Source organism: Rhinopithecus bieti, unplaced genomic scaffold (assembly GCF_001698545.2).
Source record: "Rhinopithecus bieti isolate Rb0 unplaced genomic scaffold, ASM169854v2 scaffold_23918, whole genome shotgun sequence".
In the NCBI taxonomy this organism is placed as follows: domain Eukaryota; kingdom Metazoa; phylum Chordata; class Mammalia; order Primates; family Cercopithecidae; genus Rhinopithecus; species Rhinopithecus bieti.
The window spans coordinates 1,044,610-1,067,534 of record NW_016811178.1 but is presented as its reverse complement, the minus strand read 5'-3'; the positions used below and the strand labels follow the sequence as shown (position 1 = coordinate 1,067,534).

The following is a 22,925-nucleotide window of genomic DNA, read 5'->3' as shown; positions in this document are numbered from 1 at the left end:
TGCAGGGAGAATGGCGTGAACCCAGGAGGCGGAGCTTGCAGTGAGCCGAGATCGCGCCACTTCACTCAAGCCTGGGCGACAGGCTTTATTTATTTATATATATATAAATAAATAAAGCCTGTCGCCCAGGCTTGAGTGAAGTGGCGCGATCTCGGCTCACTGCAAGCTCCGCCTCCTGGGTTCACGCCATTCTCCCTGCACAGCCTCCAGAGTAGCTGGGACTACAGGCGCCCGCCACTGCGTCCGGCTTTTTTTTTTTTTTTTTTTTTTTTTTTTTTTTTGGTATTTGTATTTTTAGTAGAGACGGGGTTTCGCCATGTTAGCCAGGATGGTCTCGATCTCTCCTGACCTCATGATCCGCCGCCTCGGCCTCCCAAGGTGCTGGGATTACAGGCGTGAGCCACCGCACCCGGCTTCCTCCACTAATTTTTGATTCTGAATTATAACCTACAAAACGGGGTGTGATTTTATTTACATTCTATGTCAAAAACAGATTTAATATACTAGTGAACCTCAATTCAAGAAACCGAATTAATAATTCAAAATGGCAAAGTTGATTTGGAGAGAAATGATTTTATATTAGAAATTCCCATGTTTATGCAAAAATATTTACTCTGTGTGTGGACAGAGAGAGAAGAGAGGAAGAAAAGGAAGGCACTGAAATCCCCAGCACCACTATTTTACTTTCTATATGATTTACTGTAAAAATCGGCTAAAATAGGCTCAGTAATATTTATCACACAGGGATGCTGTGAGGAGAAAATTAGGTAGTTTGTGTAAAAGATGATACTAGTGGTTGGCACATAATAGTCACGAAATGGACATTAGTTTCCGCACTTTCCCAAAGACTGTGTATGTCTCTTACTACCAGATGAGAAATATGTGAAGACAGTTTTAAATCCCTATGACTACCATTGATCACATAGGTAAGAATATGCCTTTAATCCCGTGACTCTACCTCATTTTAGGTATAATCTAAAAGGAAAAATAAGTGAGCAGAATTATTTATCTCCATTAAATTCGGTTAAGTTTCCAGGTTCTTTAAAAAGCAAGGCTAAACAACACACATTTTCATTCTCTAAACAGTTATGACATATATATACTATTGAAAAGTGAAAGTCATAAACATATAGTGTTACCTCTGAAGGAAGCACATCCCTTAAATCATCACACAGGTTGAGAAATAAGAATTGCCAGCCTCCAGAACGCCTTTTCCCTGACCCTCCATGTCCTTCCAAATCATAACACCCTCCCTTTCCCCTAAACAAATGGTTGAGTTTTGCCTATAAACTCTCAAAGTTTACAGTAAATGTAATCATAGTCAATGTATTCCTTTTTGTCTTTTCTTTTCCTTATTGATAAGGTTTGGGAGATTTAACTTCCTTGTTATATGGAGCTGAGTTCTTTCATGTCCATTGCTGCAAGTTTTATTGAATGAGTATGAAACAGTTTATTTCTATATTCTGCATGTGGGCATTTTGGGTTGCGTTTTTGGCCATTATGAGAAATGCTACTATGTATACACATGTGTCCTGATGCTAATGTGTACATGTTTCCCTACGGCACATACACAGAATTGGAACCACTGTGCCCTGGGTTATGCACAATGCCAAATCGATTGTACCCATGTTTTGTTTTCACCTCATGAAAATGCTTAAACATATCAATTTCACCTTCTCATTTGTATGACATTCCAGAAAAAAGATCAAAATTTACCTTGGCAAGTGTTCTATTGGCAGGGACTCCTGTTATATCAAAACGAAGGTCTTTTGTCAAAGGCAGCCCAAAACTCCAACCTCCATATCTACAGAGAGTAATAAAAATAAAAATGTATCTTTGGTTTAGTGGAGAAAATCTTCTGAAATAGATCTAAAATACTTAACGAGGAGTTCAACATTTTTTTCTGTTAGGAACACATTTACAATATAAAATTAATACTGCCTGACAAATATTTTACATTTTTATCAATTCTTTGTATCATATTTCAGTCTCAAGTGTACATTATAACTAGAGGCAATAAGTCCTTCTAAACAATTGCATACGTATAGTAGTCATCCTGAAAATGAGTGACATATAATGTAATCAAGTTCTCCATCTTAACTGACCCATGCACCATCTCAAATATCTTAATATTTTAGTACTCAAATATTCCTTTTAGATAATACTGAAGTGATATAATATCAGTTCATATCGTTTTTCAAATGGCTCAATTTCTTCTATATAACAAATTTTCCCCTATATTGTCTCCAGATATTATACTTTTTTTTCCTGAATATTTGAGGGCAAGTTGAGTCTATTTAACTGCTTGTCAATTCATGGTATAAAATGAAAAGTTGATTTTTTAAATGCAAGTAGTAATTTTAAGAATAGGTTAATTTACCAAATTTGGTTATTTACCAAAGTACTTAATTTGGCCTACCAAATTAAGGTCAGATAAAATAAATAGTGGTGCAATCACACTAGAATAATCTTGTGACTATCATCCTAAATGTAATGCTATAGAGCTGTATATTTTTGACATGCAAATAACATCATAGTATGTCATTCACTTTTTTTAAAGGCAGATTTTAAGATAGTTGGTTTACAATAAAACCCACTTTGTTAAAATATTTACATGTATATCTGTGACAAGGAAACTTCTGGAAGGATATACACCAAAATATCAATAGTGCTTATATCTGTGTGGAGAAATAAAATTTTTTTCTTCTTTTTGCTTATCTGTAGTTTCTAATTATTTTTTACAATGAATATTAATCATGGATATATATTGAGAAACAAAGGAGGGAAGAGATGAAAGAAATAAGAAAATGGCAGCAATTGAAGGCCTACCAACTTTGTGTCTATGATAAATGCTTAGGTGGCTTAAGTACAAGTCCATTTCCTTGCTACACATGAACAACACATTTTGTCCATATGCAGATATCACACTCTTAAGTTTTGAGATATTCATATTGGAACTGAGGCCAGTTGTCATCAAAAGTCATGCCTTAAACCTCTCCAAGTTGGTATAAGCCAGTCAATAACTTCTCTTTGACTTCAAGGAAAAACAAATGTACACATTTAACATTACATTTTTGAGGCCTAAAATAACCAATGGTTTTCAGTTTGCTCAAATAAATCTTAATTTAGAGTCATTAGTTACATTTCAATATATAAGGTTGTTTAAATAAAACTGAGAATTTAACCATGTAAAATGTAAACAATAGAAATTTATATTTATTGTCTCTAGTTTAGAAGGCAGCTACCATTAAAATTAGAAAGCAATTAAATATGTTATAAACAGAGTATTTTACCTTTTTTGGACAAACTCGTTTGCAGTTGATATAAGATAATTTTCCATTCGTTGCCCAGTGAGGTTATAAATTACTTGGGATGAGTAAGTTCTTCTGTGAGGTGGGGAATAGTTAAATTTAGGACATTCCTGGAAAATGAAGTTAAAAATGAATTTTTTTCTGGCCAATGCTGTGCAAGTTAAATAGACAATGTCAAGGAGCTTCAGCCTCATGATTTGTCTATTACTGCAACTGGCAGAGTGTGATAAGACTGTCCTTTGACTCTAAAGAGTTTTGCAAAAGAAGTCATCTCACCTATGCAAGAAATTAGAACAAATAGTTATTAGTCATGTAGAGCAAATCCCCATGTTTAGGACTCACTTAAAGGCCTGAAAGAACACAAGTTAACAAATGTGTGATATTTCCTTCACTGTGCTGAGGCTTAATATGTTTGGACAATAATGTTAAACATTAAGATGATAAAATTTCCTCAATAATTCTTGGGGAAGGAATAAAATGTTGGCCACAAATTGAAAATATAACACTTTTCAAGGATTGATAGCAGTGGATGAAAAGTTTATGATACATTAGTTTTAGGTATGTAACGTAAGAGTCAGAGCTTTGTTATACGTATATTAGTTAATATTATATATGTATATGTGTGCGTGTATATATATATTAGTTTTATATATATAAACTTTTAGTTTGGAATTATTTTAGATTTACAGAAAAGTCACAAAGCTAGTGGAGGGTTCCTGTGTACCCTGATTACTTTCCCTTGTGGGTACTTACATTATCAAGTATATTTGTTTAGAGCTTAGTTTAACCATTTATATTTATGCTTGTAACTTTCTGCACTTCCTGATAACTTAATTTTCAGTGTAGCTTCTCATGCTTCCTTGCAATGAAGTTTAGTTTGGGAAAAGTCTAGCACTTTTTTATAGTGCCACCTGTATGTATATCTCAAGAACATAAAGTTCCAGCTTGCTCTAAAAAATCAGTGCTGGATTTTATCTTTTATCAAGTTATATTAACATGAAGATCGCATTCCAGAATGACCCTGCTTTCACAAATAATTAAAAGAGAATACTCTTATGTATTCAGTGTAATTTTTAAATTATACTATACATAGAGAAATGCACATGTATTATCTGTACTGCCTGATGAATTTTGACAAACTGACACACCTGTGGAACCAGTCACCAACAAACAAGATACAGAACAGGATCACTACCCCAGAAGCCCCCTCATCACACTCCCTTCAAATCATTATCACTCCCAAAGTAACAAACAAAGATTAGCGTTGCCTATTTTTATATTTCATATTAATGGAATAGTATAAATGTGTTTTCTTGTGTCTGTTTTCACTCATTATTATTATGAGAATCTTCCATATGTTATGTATAGTGGTAGATCAATCATTCTCATTTTGTTCATATACTACTGTGGAAATATATTGTATTTGACATTACCTATTCTGTTAGTGGGCATTATTCACATTTCTGATGGGTATAGTAAGAGTGGAATTGCAGGTCCCACAGGTATGCACATTTTTAGCATTAGGATATATTGCCAAGTAGTTTTAAAAACTGTTTGCACAAAATTAAATTCCTAGAGCAGAGTATGAGAGTTCTGGCTGCTGCATATTTTTGTTAACACTTAGAGTTTTTCCTCTTCTTCATTTCAGCCATTCTGGTGAGTGTGGAGTGGTATTGCGTTGTGGCTTAAATTTGTATTTCCCTGATGACTACCTTTTTATATATTTGTTGGCCATTTGGATATGCTCTTTGTACAGTGTCTCATGTTTGTTGCTAATTTTTCTGTTGTCTTATTTATCTTTTTCTCATTGATTTGCAGTTCTTTATATACACATTTATTCTGGATATGAGTCCTTTGTTGTATATTGTGAATATCATTCTCTACTCTGCAGATTTCCTTTTTACTCTCTTAATCTTTTGATGTATATGCAGTATAATTTTTTTCCCTCTCAAAAAACTTAGTAGTTTACTCATATTGTACGTCTGGTATACAGAGCATCAATTATGCAAAGTGACCTCATTATTATTAAATAGTTGGAAATAGATTTAGGGGTGTTAATTAAATGACAAAATTGGTTGGAAAAAATTGAAGATCTACTGGATTTTTAATTTACTTTTTTTATTTTGAGACAGGGACTCTCTCTGTCATCCAGGCTGGAGTGCTATGGTGCAATCACAGCACTGCAGCATTGACTTCATGGGCTCAAGCCATCCTCCCACTTCAGCCCCACCAAGTAGCTGGGACTACAGGTGCACACCACTACACCCAGCTACTTTTTAAATTTTTTGTAAAGATGAGGTCTCACTATGTTGCCCAGGCTGGTCTCGAACTCCTGGGCTCAGGCAATTCTCCCACCTCCCAAAGTACTGGGATTACAGGCATGAGCCACTGCACCTGGCCTAGGTTTTTTAGATTAATAAAAACTATACAGATTTCAACTTTACATATTAAGTTAGGTAACTTTTACTGTGAACTAAAGAAATACATAAAGAACTTCTGAAGTTAGCTAAATGAGATAAAGGATTTTAAAACTTTTAATACTGAGTTAAAGACTAATTTTTTTTCCACCCAGGCTGGAGTGCAGTGGTACAGCCTTGAACTCCCAAGGCTCAAGCCATCCTCCCACCTCAGCCTCCTGGGTAGCTGGGACCACAGATGCATGCCACTATGCCCAGCAAATTTTATTTTACTTTTTGTATTTTTGGTAGAGATGGGGTTTCACCATGTTGCGCAGGCTGATCTTGAACTCCTGAGCTCAAGCAATCCACTAGCCTCAGCCTCCCAATGTGCTGGGATTACAGGCTTGAGCCATCACACCTGGCCAAGACTAATTTTTAAATATGCAGGGATTCCAAAAGATTCTTATTGGGTCCCAACTCCTACTGTTAGTAACTATTTTGCATAAGAACACCAAAATGGGTTGCATTCACTGAAGATATTTTCATTATAAAATATTATACCAAGACACTTCAGTGTATAACCGTATGTCACTCTGAAGAAAATATTGCAAGAAATTTAGTTGGCAATATACTAACTAGTAGAAACTAATAGTGACTTTTTTCTTTGACAATTTTGAACTTCTCTAGTGAATCTGGTTCTCGTGAAAGTGTGGTGAACTGATAGACTTAGAAAACTAAGGTCTGCATCTATGGAATACAGATGGAGTAAGTGATGAATAATTTTTTCCTGTTTTTTTCAGGAAATGATTTTTTTTCCTGAAGCCTGGAGGTGTTGCTTAGAGACATATGGAGTTCTGTTCTAGACTTATACATTATTGAGTTCCAAGCTGACCACTACAGTGGCAGTCTTGCTATATTCCAAATATGCCAGTTATGGTCGCATTTTTTTTTTCCATGTGAAACATGGAGCCTTCTACTTAGTTCTAAAGTGAGACCAAAAATTCATTTTCGGTTGGTTTCCACAAAGACCATCATAGAATTACCTGAAAATTGGTCCTGTGATGGATTTAAAACAGTAAGCTGATGTTCAAAGTCAATATTTTTGAGTTGCCCAGATCCATATTTCTGAGCTGCTAGCTTCCATAAAATGAACTTTTACCGATTCTTTGGTAACCTAGATAGATCTTTCGAGCTTCGATATTTATTCCCGTATTGTCCCATTTCACTGAAACTGAATTCCATCTTACCTGGACATTTTCTGAGCAGGAGCAAACACCAAAATTAGTGATGGGTTCTCCACTGGTGTTCCATTTTTCCAGACTGTCTTTCTTTAAACACCGTCTGCAAGTTTAAATGATATTGCTGTGAGATGTGTATGTATATGTGTTCTCACATTTACATATGAGCATGTAAACAAGTATTTGGTATTAAGTTCATGTGTGTAGTCACAGATACAATTTCCTGATTTTTCATAACTTCAATGTACATTGCCCCACCATTTCCAAAGGATTTGACATTTTGTGATGGGGGACAAGGGAAATCATTTATTGATTATATAGTATTGAGACCAGTGCTTATTGAATTGTCTTACTGTGTCAGGATGGGGCTTTTTCTCTCCTTTATTCTCTTTGCTCTTTTCATCCTCTCTTCTGACAGGAAGAGGACACTTTAGCATAATAATACACCAAGGTCAAGTTTACATGAGTTATGTATTAATACTATCTTAGACATTAGAATAAGCAACACTGTATAGTGCAAATGAGAGCTGGAATCTCAGCTAGATAAGTATCTTAGTCTCTGTGAACCTCGTTCTTTATCTGTAAAATGGGACTAATAATCCACAAGGTTGTGACTATTAAATGAAAATACAAGAGAGTTGTACAAATCATGAGACATCTAATATTTGTTGGTATAGCATAGGATAACTAAGAAATGAACTAAAGGAGATAGACAAAAATCTGTTAAACAGGGATTTCTATCAGGGTACAGCTTTCTTCCAGGCAAACAACAGACACACACGCCCACGTACACATGAACACACTCAAACTGGAATGTTGAAAACAGCACAAAATAGAAGAGCAAGAACCACTTACAGATCACTGGTGTTCAGACACATGTTGTCAACTCCAGGGAAGTCCCACATTGCCGAGACAAGTGCTTCTGTGCTTGGGTGATAATTCCTGCAATATGAAAGGACAGAAAAAAATTCATGATTTTTCTACTAGTCTCCCATATTAAAATCATGCTTGAAGAAATGAAATGTGGTATATATAGAACGGTTTTCTTTTTCTTTTTTGAGACAGAGTCTTGCTGTGTTTCCCAGGCTGGAGTGCGGTGGTGCCATCACACGACTCAGTGCAACCTCAGCCTCCCGGATTCAAGCAATGCTTGTACCTCAAACACCCGAATTGCTGATATTGCAGGTGAGCGACACCAGGCCTGGCTAATTTTTGTATTTGTAGTAGAGACGGGGTTTTGCCACGTTGGCAGGCTAGTCTCAAATTCTGCAGCTCAAGTAATCTGCCCACCTTGGCCTCCCAAAGTGCTAGGATTACAGGCATGAGCCACTGCACTCAGCCTAGGACTGTTTTCTTAATCTAAGAAATCTAAAAAAAGACACAGTCTCAGGAAAAGAAAGAAAGGTATCACAGGAAAATGCACGTGTCTCTATTCGGCTGCCTTCTTATTCACCTAATTGTCACATGCATCAGTGATCACCTATTGTATATGTGACATTATATTATATAGGATTCTGATCTTGCTATTTAATATTTGTGAGACCAATAAAAAGTTATTTGCTGTATATTACAACAGATTGGGAAGCCACACCTAACCTGGCTTTCTTGATTAAAGTCTAGTCATTAAAAATAAGTATCTACTATAACTTTAGTTTTAGATGAATGCAAAAACTGAAAAAACTATTTGTTGACAATAGAAGTAACATACTGCAATCAATCCAACTGTTCATTCCTTTAGCAGAATCAGGTACCGTGGCTTCTAAGTACTTTATTCTCCAGCATCTCATGGCATTCATTCAGGTACAACCACACTCCTGGCAGCATTTTGGAAACGTTCTTTTAGTTAACAGAAAGAAACTTACCCATAGAAGGCTGTCTGTTCGGAGGTACCATAAAGAGAGGGGGAGATCTGAATCTCTGGATAACTGTTGCTGGAATTTCTCAGTGTGCCAAGGCCCATGGCAGTGGTCACAAAGACGATGGGGAGGATAACCTGAGCAATGAGACCTTTCCAGTTCCTGCGGGTGTGGTGGAACCTCTTGAAGAGTATAGCCATGATCTTCTTCAGCAACAGTCCAAAGCCATCCAGCCTCTCTCCTCTTGTCAGGATTTTGTCTGATTAAGAAAAAGAGATTGGATATGGTTCTGGGAAATCTTGATAAGGAATAAAGTAACTTCAGAAACTATAGATAAATGGTATAATACAGTGTGGTGGGAAGAGCTTTTAAAGATTTGGATTTAGGCCGGGCACGGTGGCTCAAGCCTGTAATCCCAGCACTTTGGGAGGCCGAGACGGGCGGATCACGAGGTCAGGAGATCGAGACCATCCTGGCTAACACGGTGAAACCCCGTCTCTACTAAAATACAAAACACTAGCCGGGCGACGAGGCGGGCGCCTGTAGTCCCAGCTACTCGGGAGGCTGAGGCAGGAGAATGGCGTGAACCCGGGAGGCGGAGCTTGCAGTGAGCTGAGAGCCGGCCACTGCATTCCAGCCTGGGTGGCAGAGCAAGACTCCGTCTCAAAAAAAAAAAAAAATGATTTGGATTTGAGGTTCAGCAATTTCATTTATCAGCTTTAGCCTTGGACCTTCCATTGGGAAAACGGAAAACTATAATGTCCATCTCATACAGAACTATGTGTAAAGTGATTTGAAAATTCTAATTCACTATACACAAAATATTATTAGTCATAGGCATAGTAATTTTACATGTCAAAGTTAGATATCTAGAATTTCATAAAGGATCATTGTCCTCAAACTCTAAAGTCTCAACGCAGACTCAGTATATATTACTAATACCCAAGAGATGGTCTCTATGAAGAGACTAAATTCATGTGAGACAAATACAAATACAAACTCAAACACCAACCTAATCTAACAATTTGTTCCTACTGTGAGTAACTTAGTGACTGTAAGTCTAATTGGCTCTGATTCTAACATGAGGTCCAATTAATTCACACTAAGAGTAGGAAAAGGGAAATCCTCTCTTCCAGAGTACAATTCTAGTTCAACCACATATTTATTACATTCTCTTTAGAAATTTGGAATGATTATACGGCCTTTCAAAACTCCATTTTTGCCACTAGAGTTATTAAAAAAAAGAACTCATTAGAAAAAATATCTGCCCTCCCCATACTTCGAAATGCTTTTCTGGTGCTGAGAAAAATTCCACGGCAGAGCAGCTATAGAGGCCATAAACCATTGCTTCCTCAATAGAGCTCTATGGCTAATAATTTCAGCTGCTCCCTCTAAACACAGGTTCAAATATAGCATTCTCTCCAAAAGCCTGCCACCACGCACGCCTTCATAGGTGATAAGATGATGGTATTCATCAACTCTGTGTATATTTTAAGTTTTCCATCAGAAATTATGGAGCACAAAAATCATGATCTTCATTTAGCTGATAAGAAAAAAATACAAAGCTGCTTAATTTAAAATGAATTCCAATTAAACAGAGTGAACAAGTTTAAATGCAAACTCATATCTCTGCAAAAGGGAATTGTAGAAGGAGCTGAATATTTTCAGTTAATTAGTATGCTTTTCTGTTTCTTGAGAAATTACATGTGGATGACTTACAGGTGTATCAAATGGAATAAATGTGCTTTCTAAAAGATAATGTCAATGAAGGGAACATTTGGACTGAAGAATAGTTTCAAATTATAAGACACATGCAGAGGCACATACTTAGCCTTTGCTTGCTGCAGCAGATGACCACTTTCTAATCAAAGTCCTCAATGCCATGGAGGCCACAATTATAAAAGAAAAGAAATGAGAAATATGACAGAGGGCAAATTAGCCTCTAGTTCCAGAATTATACAAACATCAGAGATTATCTTTCCTGACTTTGAGAGCCAGGCAAATGTTTAATTAAAAGTTCTGTTCCTTGAGATTTTTTTCTGTAAGCAAAAACTGTTGAAATGACTACTCCATGATTTATATATCATTTTACTCTATGATTCCTTAAGTAAATGGTGTTTCCAGAGGTATAAATTAACTGTCAGAAAGAGAAGAGACAATAAAAGTTATTTTCAAAAGAGCCCAATCCCTCAAAGTCGTGTCAAGCAAAATGATTTTTTAAGCATATCCTATGTTAAGGATTGGGGGAGGAAATCTACTATTATAGACTCTTAGCCAAATTAATTAACTCAGAAACTCTCCCCAAAAGCAGTTTCTCAGCACCTGAAAGACTCAGATTCAGGTAGGTTAGACATGTTTTCCAGTGAGGGTACCATAAAGAGTGGCAACTCCCTTTTTTTTTTTTTTACTTTTTTTTATGACTATTGTCTCTACTTCAACATGTCTAATAACAAGGAGTGAACTACTTTACATGGTAATCTTGTCCATTGTTAGCCCCAATTACAAGAAGAATTTTAACTTGCTGAGCATGAATTGAAATTGTAGAAGTGACATCTTGAAAACAATTTCTGGTGGGTAGGTGGAATACTCATGACCACACCATCAAGGGAGTTCTTTCACATTCTTCCAAGTACTTTTGAAATAGAGGATTCGATTTGGTTTAATGAATATTTTATATCTTAAAAAAGGAGGCTTAAATTTCCTTAGTGTTTTTTTGAATTTAGAATGAAACTTCAGAGTTGAATTTTAAAATCAAAGTCTGTCTCTGATTTTCTCATTTATGTCATCTATTAGAATTAAACAAAATATCCACATTAGATTCATACCATCTCTGTCTGTGAAATTGCTGCTGCTCACAGATAAATCATCAGGAGTTGAGATGCCATTGGCATTGGAATTCCCAATTTTCTTTTGCGTTAAGTGCTCAAGACTCATAGCACTACTTTTATGTGACTCTTTGGTCAAGTTCAGAAAGACCTAGAAAGAGAAGCCAGATCACTTCATTAACATGAAAAGTGCATATCTTTTCTCATTTCTAAGCTTACCCTTGATTTTGAACTTTTATCACATTTATTGAGACAAATTTTTCCCATCTGACTTCAAGTGAATATTTCTGTATGTAAAAGATACATGCTGTCTAGCTGGGGCAACATTTTAGTCTCAGTCTTACATAAGAATAGTATTGAAAAAATGTTAAGCTTTTCTAATTTTGTGAAATATTTATTTTAAAATATTTTTTTAGAAAAAATGGCACATATTTATTCGAAGGGAACAGCAAGTTATATCAGCTTGAAGAAAAAAAAGAAATGTTGAGGTATACCTCCTCCACGGTGGTATCTGAAATGCCGTAGCACCCGATGTTGAGGTCACCCATGCCATTGTCGAGTGCCCGTAGGAGTGCCAGGTAGGCCCCTGAGACTTTGGTGCTGAACGGAGGCAGCACATAAACCAGCTCTCCCCCAATATCCTCCTTGAGGTAGGCTTCGGGGAGATGTGATTGGATCATTGCTGTCACAGCCATGGTGTCACATACTGCATTTGCATTTAAATTTGGACTCTAAGAGAGAAAAGTAGGAATTAAAACACTCTCCTGTCTTTACACTATAGTGCCCCAGGGCCCTAATCAGAGGGTGAGGTGATGAGCTCTTTTAGGCCACTCCACACCTGAGTCAGATCATACATCACTGCTCTAGAGACCCCTTTGCCACTTGGGTCCCTATTCTGCTGGCCCCATTCTCCCACGTCATCCTGTCCCTTCTCTAACCCCCTCCCTCTCATTTGCTCTACTCTAGCAACAATGGTTTCTTTTCTGTTGCTAGAGGGCTTAGGGTTCAGGCACATCCCCTCCTCAGGGTCCTTGCAACTGGTGGTCCTATGCCTCCAGATAACGATATGTCCCATTCTCTCACCACCTCCAACTCTCGGCTCAACTATCACTTTATCAAAGAACCTCTTCTCTTATTACCCTACTTAAATATTGCCCCACTCAGCATTCCCTGCTTTATTTCTATCCATAGCATAGAAATAAAGATACTAAGTGATGTACTAATTGCTAATATATGAAATAATTTACTTAATTGATTGTATCATCTGAATTCCTCACACTCCATCAGAATATAAACTCTTTAAGAGGCCAGAGACTTTTCATAGTACCAGTTCACTGCTGTGTCACCAGTGCCTGGGACAGTGCTTGGATATCATAAGGCATAATGTACCTAATACATAAATTTCTAAATTAATGAGTATAATAATTAACAGTATAACTATTAATAGTGTAACATCTTATTATATCTTTTAAGTCACATCAGGAGGATTAGATATAAAATAAATGGAGGTAGTTGAAAACTTCCTAATAGCATATACATCTTGCACAGTATTTTTAAATCATATGTTCTGTTAGGTGGTGAGCATTTTTGTTCTCCAAAAGATGTAAAGATACCGTTGACCTGTGTAAGTTACAGTCCCTGCACTGCCACTTGAGGAGTGCTAATCAGAAAGTGAACCCAGGACTTCATATTCTTTTTATTTGCTTTTGATAAAGCAGAAAATTGAATTTTTGGCTTTCTAGGTTGAAATGTTAGGAGAACTAAAAGCCTGATTCTCCATCAGTAACCTTAAGATGTCAATCATTTTTTTATCCAGCACATTGGTTCTAAACGTGCAGTCCCCAGACCAGCGACATCAGCATCACCTGGGAACTCAATAGAAATATAGTACATTCTGGACTCCCATCCTAGACCTACAGGATCAAACACTCTTGGGGTGGGGCCAGAACTCTGGGTTTTAGCCAAGACCTCCAGGATTTTGATGCTCACTCAAATTTGAGAAGCACTAAGCTAGTATACTAATGAATTTTAGCAATGAATAAAGTTGGAGAGACTCTGCTTCTATTTTATATAAAACTTAATTTATGACGCCATAGTAAGGTATATTTTCTCCCATTCCCACCTTCTTCTTGGTGAGCGTGAGGTGATACCCATCGCCAAAGGCTTCCTTGAGGTAAAATGGGGACCCACAGCACCGAAGCCCACCCTGCTCCAGGAAGGCGATGCGGTCACTCAGCACTTCAGCCTCATCCAAGTGGTGCGTCGACAGAATGATTGTTCTGGCTTGAAAACACAGACAAGAACAACAGAGAATGAAACATGAAAGTACAGTTCCCAAGAGACACAGAGTTGGCCAGAGTAAATCCTGTGACATCTGAGGAGAAGAGTCACATTTTATGAGGTAACTGAAAAACTGACTGATCTCAAAGAGCTTCCAAAATGATGCAAGAAAAATTCAGGGCCAGGCTCACTGGGTCACGCCTCTAATCCCAGCAATCTGGGAGGTTGAGGCGAGCAGATCACTTGGGGTCAGGAGTTCGAAACCAGCCTGGCCAACATGGTGAAACCCCATCTACAATTAGCCGGGTGTGGTGGCAGACACCTATAATCCCAGCTACTTGGGAGGCTGAGGCAGGAGAATCTCTTGAACCCGGGAGGTGGAGGTTACAGTGAGCTGAGATCACACCACTGCACTCCAGCCTGGGCAATAGATGAGAGTCCATCTCAAAAAAAAAGAAAAATTCAGAAGGGTATTCTTAAATATTTGGAGGCATTTTTTAATACAAATAAACAGCAAATAATCCTTTATTATGCTGAATGACTAAATGTTCACCATTTGTCATGTGGGCATTGGCAATTCTTCGCAGTCTATTAGAATTTTGCTCCCGTGGGTTCATTTTGCATTGTTTCTCTCCCTCTTTTCCCTTTTCTTCATTATGAAAAAGCAATAATTTAAGACTTTTTGAATATTCCTCTCTGATTATTCCACTCCACTCTGATTACTCCATTACTTCACATCCTGTTAGCACTTATTTAGTCTGTTTTCAGTTTATTTTCATTTGTGTATGTTTGATATCTCTAATTAGATTCTTAGCTCCTCTAAGCATTAAACTTTGAAACTTCTATTGGATTTATATGCTCTCAAAAAGGCCAGTTAAATGCTCAACCGACAGCGGGCAGTACATAGATATTAACTAATTGACCCAGAAAGTTATCTGGGAGAAAAATCTTCGGAAAAGAAAGAGCCAATCTTAGACTTTTAAAAGATATTATACCTGATAAATATGTACAAGCATTATGTATCTATACAAATAAATTTAAAAATTTTTTTAAAGATATCATAAACAGAAAAGTCATCAATTTGCTGTTTTTTGTTTGTTTGTTTGTTCTGAGACAGTATCTCACTCTGTCATCCAGGCTGGAGTGCAATGACTTGATCATAGCTTACTGCAGCCTTGACCTGCTGGGTTCAAGTAGTGATTCTCCAACCTCAGCCTCCTGACTGCCTAGGACTCCACATGCCAACCACCACAGCCAGCTGTTTTTATTATTATTATTATTTGTACAGACAGGGTCTCACTGTGTTACCCAGGCTGGTCTCAAAGCAATCCTCCTGTCTTGGCCTCCCAAAGTGCTGGGATTATAGGTGTAAGCCACTGCACCCAGCCTCAGTTTGCTTTTGTATATGCCAGAGGGCAGAGGTATGACTGCTGGGTGGAGAAGTTCTGAGAAAATACTCATACCTGTTTTGTTCTTGGATATAACATCCCATATACTTCGGCGAGAACATGGGTCAACTCCAGTAGATGGTTCATCCAAAATTACTACCCTTGATCCACCAATGAGAGCTATGGAAATAGATAACTTCCTCTTCATTCCTCCTGACAGCGTTCCAACTCTCTTATGACGATGGCTATATAGTCCAGTATCTTTTAAAGTCCTTCAAAAATAATGTATGATGGTTATTTTTTACAGATATATTATTTGAGTACTGGAAACATACAATAACCCTAATAGATATGTATTCACTAAATAACTATTATGTGCTCAGTAAGGTACAATAAACTCTTGAGGACTCATAATATAGTTTTCTATTATTTATCACCTGATTGGAGGTACAGAAAAAAAAAAAAACAAAGGAATACGTAATTCATTCCTTTGACAAATATCTAGAGAGTGCCTGCCTATTTTGTGCCAGGCTGTGTTTTACAGACTTGGGAAAAGCAGTGAACAGATAAAATTTCTACTCATAAGGAGATTATGTTCTAGTAAGTGTGTGTATTGGGAGGGATATAGGAAAATCCAGTCAGTAAATATATTCTCAAGTGAGTTTTGGTGGTGATAAGTGCAACTAAAAAAATAAAACAGAATATAAGATAAGGAGTGGCTGGGACATGCTATTTTAGGCATCAGTTTTATATATGGCAGTTATCTCAGAAACGGTGACATTTCGGCAGAGACCAGGAAAGTGGTCATTTGACCACGAATAAGTCAAATGGCCACCTGGGTGGGGGGGTGCTGTAAGTAGAGGGAAGAGAAAGTAAAAAGCCCTGAGGCTGGAGCAGGCCTTGGATAGTCACGTGTGTAGCTAGTCCAGTGTGCCTAGAGCAGAGTGAATGTGGAGGTGAGTGGAAGGACATGAAATCAGAAGTGAGAATGGAGGCACGTCACTTAGGGCCTTGTAAGCCTTGATAAGGCTTGTTAAGGACCTCGTAAGCCTTGATAAGGCTTGATAAGGCTCGTAAGCCTTGATAAGGATGTTATTGAGTATTATACTGAGCGTGGAAGGAAGCCATTGGACGATTTAAATCCAGGAGTGACATAGTCTGATCTGCAGTTGAAAAAGATCACCCTGGCTGCTCTTTGAAGAACAGATTTCACAAGAGAGTGAAATCCAAGAATCCACTTAGGAGGCTTGGACCAGTGTAGTAGCCATGGAGATTAGAAGCAAAGGATTCAGGGCAATATAGGAGCCAGAGATGAAGAGAGTTAAACAATTTCAGTGTAATAATTGGCCGATAAGGATAATGACCTTAAATGTTTGCAATATTAAAGAAGTAGAAAAACTAAAAAGTAATTATTTTGTGAGAAAACATTTCCTATTGGTATCATTTCCAGAGATTTACCAACCAAGCTATGGGTCTTTGAGAGGAGTTAGCAACTTAGGTTCTCATTCCTGCCTTAACTTGCCTTTTTACTTCCTCATGGAGCTGCTTTTTAGTCCAGTGAGGAACTTTGATGGAACCATATAGGAGAAGGTGCTCCTTAGTAGTGAGGTAACTGAACAAGACGTCATGCTGCATACAGACGCCCATGTTCTTCCGTACCGTGTGTAGGTCTGTTTTGATATCTTTTCCATATACAAAAATGGTGCCTGCTGAGGCCCCAAACAGCCCGGTTAACATGGAACTGGAAATGAAGAAATGATAAATTAGGTATAAGCCAAGCATTGAAGCTAGATATTAGGACTAACTATATCTCAGGTGTTAGAAAGAAAAAATACAGTGTATTTTCTCAGGCAAGGGCAAACTATGAAATAAAATGGTATTTAATGGAAATAAGAAAATTACTTTTAAGTTTTAATAATTCAGAGTATTACATAAATGCTACATGATGGTGGTGGTGGTAGTGGTAACAATGACAAAAACGATCAGGCGATCTCAGCTCACTGCAACCTCTGCCTCCTGGGTTCACACCATTCTCCGGCCTCAGCCTCCTGAGTAGCTGGGACTACAGGCGTGTACCACCATGCCCGGCTAATTTTTTGTATTTTTAGTAGAGACGAGGTTTCACTGTGTTAGCCAGGATGGCCTTGATCTCCTGACCTCGTGCCCCACCCGCTTTGGCCTCCCAAAGTGCTGGGATTACTGCGCCTGGCCACGACTGGGCTTTTAAATTTCAAGTACATTCTCACTCCTTGAGCAAACCCATGCACTTTCCTGACATCTCTTAGCATCTACAAGTTGGCATGTCTCAAAGTTACATCTGTAGGCCAGACCTCATTATTCAGGCTCCAGGATTGCTCTATATATCTATCAGACAATACCACTTCTCTGTGAGATTTCTTACAGGGTCCTTCAACTCAATATGTTTAAAACTGAGCTCATGATCTTTACCCTAAAAGCCACACCCTCATTGATCTTGCCTCTTTCACCATGTGATAAATTCATATACTGGTTGCATGAGACTGGAATCCGTAAGTCATTTTTGCACTCTCCTCCTATCTTAATCTCCTAACTACAGGCCCATCTCACCGTTTTCACAGCTATCCTCATGGGACCATCATCATCATCATCTGCCTAGCCCATCACTCTAAGCTCCTAACTCTGCTTCCCACATGCTCTTTGTTCATCTCCAGTCCTTTTCTCTACACTGTGATTAGAATATTCTCACCTGGATAATTCCCCATCATCTTTCAGATAGTTAGTAAATTGGGCAATTATTTAATACCCATCTCCTCCACTACAGTGTGAGCTCCATGAGGTCAGAGAAAGGTCCTGTTTTCTAAGTACTTTGTCTCAGTGACCTAATCAGTGCCTTGCATTGCAGACTTCTGGATTAAATTATGAACAACGGAATATGCAGTTTTCACATATGAACATTGAAATACAAATAACATACTTTATATTAAAGATTTCTATTTAGAACAATAAAATGGGGGCATTCTCAGCTAAAATTATAGCCTCTTCAAGAGCCTTCTCTGTTCCTTTTCTTCATTAGCCTCTTATTGCCTATTAGATACATGAATGGAGCTGGAGACCATTATCTTTAGCAAATTAACACAGGAACAGAAAACCAAATACAAATATGTTCTTACGTATAAGTGGGAACTAAATGATGAGACTACGTGGACACATAGAAGGTAACACCACACAGTGGGGCTTTCGGAGGGTGGTGGGTGGAAGGAAGGAGAGGATCAGGAAAAATAAGTAATGGGTACTAGGCTTAATACCTGAGTGATGAAATAATATGTAAAATAAACCCTCATTATATAAGTTTACCTGTGTAACAAACCTGCACTTGTGCCCCTGAACTTAAAATAAAAGTTAAAAAAAAATGGCCTTTTTGTCATTGTATTCTCCCTAGAAAGCCAACTTTGACTTTAAACAGGCCATGCAAATAGCAGAGGCTATATGCTCACTCATTTCATGACCTTCCTTTGTCCCCTTTTATTTACAAAAAAAAAAAAAAATTAATTCCAGTGTTTTCGCAGTCACTGAGCTGATTCATGATGATACTAAGTAAGATATGCAGCAACTGATCCTTTTTCTCAAACAAGGGCTAGAGCACCAACAGCATCTTAGAGCTGACTCAGCAACTAAGTGAATGTGGAGCATTGGAGCAAATCACATAAAAAACAATTCAAAAGAATGTCACTTTAAAAACAGTTGAATCTCTTCTCCATTCTGACACAGGAAAATGCTACATAGGTGAGGAGTGAGAAAGAACAGCTTATGTTCTGCTCCTGGCCTTTTTGACTTCTCTCTGATAGCTGGTGGTTCCTTTGTTTCTTTATGAGTCAAGGCAAAGGTTTCCTGTGAAGGAGCAACTGAGGCTAAGTGTGTCTATATCAGGATGTGCAATTTCACACTTATCTATACACCAGGCTAGAAACGCAAATAAATGAAACAGGGTGGGTGTATGAAGCAGTGAAACTTGGTAGAGACCAGGGATGAACCAGAAAGCAGATACTCCCTTTAAGAGATCAGTTACTGCACTTTGGGAGGCCAAGATGGGCAGATCACGAGGTCAGGAGATCAAGACCATCCTGGCTGACACAGTGAAACCCTGTGTCTACTAAAAGTACAAAAAATTAGCCGGGCGTGGTGGCAGGCACCTGCAGTCCCAGCTACTCGGGAGGCTGAGCAGGAGAATGGCGTGAACCCAGGAGGCAGAGCTTGCAGACAGCTGAACCCAGGAGGCAGAGCTTGCAGAGAGCCGAGCTCGCGCCACTGTACTCCAGCCTGGGTGACAGAGCGAGACTCCATCTCAAAAAGAAAAAAAGAGATCAGTTACTAATGAGCCCCAACCAATAGTCTCTACCTAAGAATATGAACTCAATGTTGTAGAATTTCCTATTGTCTAAGAGGTGCCAAGAATATTTATTTTTATTGGAAACTCCCCATTTTACAAAATTGGCTCTGAATTAAAATTTTGTTAAGTATTAGAATCTTTGATTTTGACTCCATTCTATAGCATACAAGTTGAGCCATCTTCTTCCATCTGGGAAATGTAATAACTTCGTTTTTTATAAATGTAGGTTAGTTTATTTTTTAAAAACCTGTTTTTATTGTAATATGCTTCTATGGCAATAAGTGTCAAAAAGTTAGCGTACATGGTAGTAGTTTTCCCAGCTCCATTGGGCCCCAGCAATGAAGTAATATGCCCTTCATAAAAGTTCAGATTGAGGTTATCAACAGCAACTTTTGAGCCATAGATCTTTGTGACCCCATGCAGGGCAACCCCAACTGTGAGATCTTTAGGTTCAGGCTCGATGTTGGAGGAAAACATGTATTCAGGACCTGGAGAGAAATCAATGGAAGAGTTGTAAACTCACAAGTAAGGTAATGCAGCTAGAGTTAGACTTTATCTTTATTAAAAATTGAAGACTATAAAAGTATAACCCTCTAAGTAAAATAAAAATTCCAGAAACAAATGATTTATTATAGTCTTCAGCCTCCTCACTTGGTTACAGAATGAATAAGAGTGGAGAACCAAGGTTTATATCACTCAACTTTGTTGGAAAAAGCAGTCCCAGAATATGGTATTATAATTACAAATTCTCCTTTATTCAACAAATATCAAATAGTCAAAAGATATATCTAAGGCTTGGTCCCCTGGTTGGGCAGGATGATACCAAATTATGGAATAAATGATGCCTACAAGTTGTGATTTTAGAGTGATAAGACTAGTTCAGATCTGCGGCTTATAGAGTCCAGATCATTAATAACTATCTACACCTGCTTCAGGAATCACAAAAGGACCACTTATGTGGCCCGTACTCACTATAAAGATGACATGACTCACCTAGCATCAGGAAGACATAAGCTTTGAACTATTTTTCCAGTATTTGGGATGGGTTATGCTAAATTACTGATACTTGTTACTTGGTTACTTCTTATGATTGGTGACAGATGGCTGGAGTTAGGGGTGCAGATTGTGGCCAAGGAACAAAATTTTCTCTGTGTGAGTCTAACTGGACCACAGAGGGATCTGCAATCTTGGCCTAATTAGCGCCATATGCTAACCAACTGAGCTAATGAGCCCAGAAAAGCCATAACTTAATCCCCATAGGAGTCCAAAGACACATGTGTAGACATTTTCATCATGACTAAAAGGATGATAATTTTGCCATTTAGAAAAAAATAATTGAAACTACTAGTCATGTAATTTCTTATCATTTCTCTCATAACAAGGCATGCTGTTGACTGACTTGTCTTACTGGCAGATGGGTTGGTGTTCTGCATCATGATGTTAGTAAACATGAGGCCATTGCTCTTCTCAGGCTTCACCTCTGCACACCCAAATCGCTCCTTCCAATAAGAAGGAAGGATTGGAAAATACCAGGGAGCTGCCATACCATATGTCCCTGGAATAAAAATGTATCAGGAAAAGTGAGTTTTAGTTGACTGTTAACATTAAACATCAGAAACGAAACAGTAGATCCTATGTATGGTTTAGGAAGTAGTTTCATTTATTTGTTTATTTATTTATTTGAGACGGAGTCTTACTCTGTCAACCAGGCTGGAGTACAGTGGCGTGATCTCGGCTCACTGCAACATACACCCCTCCAGGTTTAAGGAATTCTCTGCCTCAGCCTCTGGAGTAGCTGGGATTACAGATGCGTGCCACCATGCCCAGCTAATTTTTTTTGTTGTTTTTTGTTTTTTTTTTGTATTTTTAGTAGAGATGGGGTTTCACCATCTTGGCCAGGCTGGTCTTGAGCTCCTTACCTTGTGATCCACCCTCCTCCCAAAGTGCTGGGATTACAGGCGTGAGCCACCGCGCCCAGCCTTATTTTTTGACACTATATAAAACTAAAAGGTGGTCTCAGTTTCCAAAGTAAAGCAAAAAAAAGATGACTTTTTTGCTCGTTAGTTTTTAAGCAGCTTCATTTACATTTACTAAAACTTATCTAACTGTACACTTATTGTAATGGAAAAAGCCACTGTATATCTATGAAATAAATGCTACAAGTTGTGATTTTACAGTGTTAAGACTAGTTCAGATCCAGATTCTGGGTTTCCAACCCAGAAAATGCCACAGTTTAATCCCCATAAGGGTCTAAACAGACATGTATAGACATATTCATCCATGACTGAAAGGATAATTTTGCCATTTAGAAAAACATAATTAAAACTATTAGTCATATAATTTCATATCATTTCTCTCATAACAATGCATGCTGTTGGCCTACTTGTCTTCCTATTGTAAGTGTACAGGTAGATAAGTTTTAGTTAATGTATGAAGTTGTGCAATTCAATATTAGAACATTTCTATAACTCAAAAAATGTGTCCCATGCCCATTTGCAGATAATCCCTGCTCCCACCCCACATCCCACGCAATCACTGATCTGCCTTCTGTCTCTATCTATTCGTCTTTCACAAAGATCTTACATAAATGAAATCATGTTCTTTTATTCATTTATAACATCAAAAAATACATAAATATAAGTAGGGCTAAATGGAAAACTATCTAAGCATGTTAGAAAGGATGACTGAGACCTAGAAGGTCTTCTTCCTTTAGAATCTAGTAAATTCTCCTTAGAATTAGGAGATTTGGTTTTTCCCTTATAATATCTCACACTCCTATTTAGAGAGACTGGATTGATTTGACACTATTCTAAGCTTCTTAATTCACTCCATCTTTTAAAGGAATATCTGAGAGGAAATTTAGCAGTATATTATCTCATCCTGAAAATTTTTTGTTAGCTTTGGGATTTGAGTATTTCTTTTTGGAGATTATATATGGCAAATAAGATTTTTTTTTAATTAAAAAAAAAATTAAAGGCCAGGCATGGTGGCTCATGCCTGTAATCCCAGCACTTTGGGAGGCCAAGGTGGGCAGATCACTTGAGATCAGGAGCTCAAGAACAGCCTGGCTAACATGGTGAAACCCCAGCTCTATTAAAAATACAAAAATTAGCTGGGCGTGGTGGCACATGCCTATAATCCCAGCCACTTGGGAGGCTGAGGCAGGAGAATCACTTAAATCCAGGATGTGGAGGTTGCAGTGAGCCAAGATCACATCACTGCACTCCAGCCTGGGCAACAGAGGGAGACTCCATCTCAAAAA

General features: G+C 37.9%; 1 protein-coding gene across 1 annotated transcript in view; it reads right to left on the bottom strand.

Moving 5' to 3' along the window:
* ABCA12 (ATP binding cassette subfamily A member 12) overlaps positions 1-22,925 on the bottom strand; it is a 221,857-nt gene that overhangs the window by 39,328 nt on the left and 159,604 nt on the right. Inside the window, exons 27-38 of the mRNA XM_017893499.1 lie at positions 21,072-21,218; positions 19,965-20,151; positions 16,820-17,038; positions 15,373-15,569; positions 13,752-13,912; positions 12,124-12,360; positions 11,630-11,780; positions 8,811-9,063; positions 7,804-7,890; positions 6,958-7,051; positions 3,294-3,421; positions 1,717-1,804 (exon numbers count right to left, since the gene is read on the bottom strand). Of these exons, the coding sequence (XP_017748988.1) occupies positions 1,717-1,804; positions 3,294-3,421; positions 6,958-7,051; positions 7,804-7,890; positions 8,811-9,063; positions 11,630-11,780; positions 12,124-12,360; positions 13,752-13,912; positions 15,373-15,569; positions 16,820-17,038; positions 19,965-20,151; positions 21,072-21,218 (1,949 nt within the window). The remainder of the gene's footprint in view (positions 1-1,716; positions 1,805-3,293; positions 3,422-6,957; positions 7,052-7,803; positions 7,891-8,810; positions 9,064-11,629; positions 11,781-12,123; positions 12,361-13,751; positions 13,913-15,372; positions 15,570-16,819; positions 17,039-19,964; positions 20,152-21,071; positions 21,219-22,925) is intronic.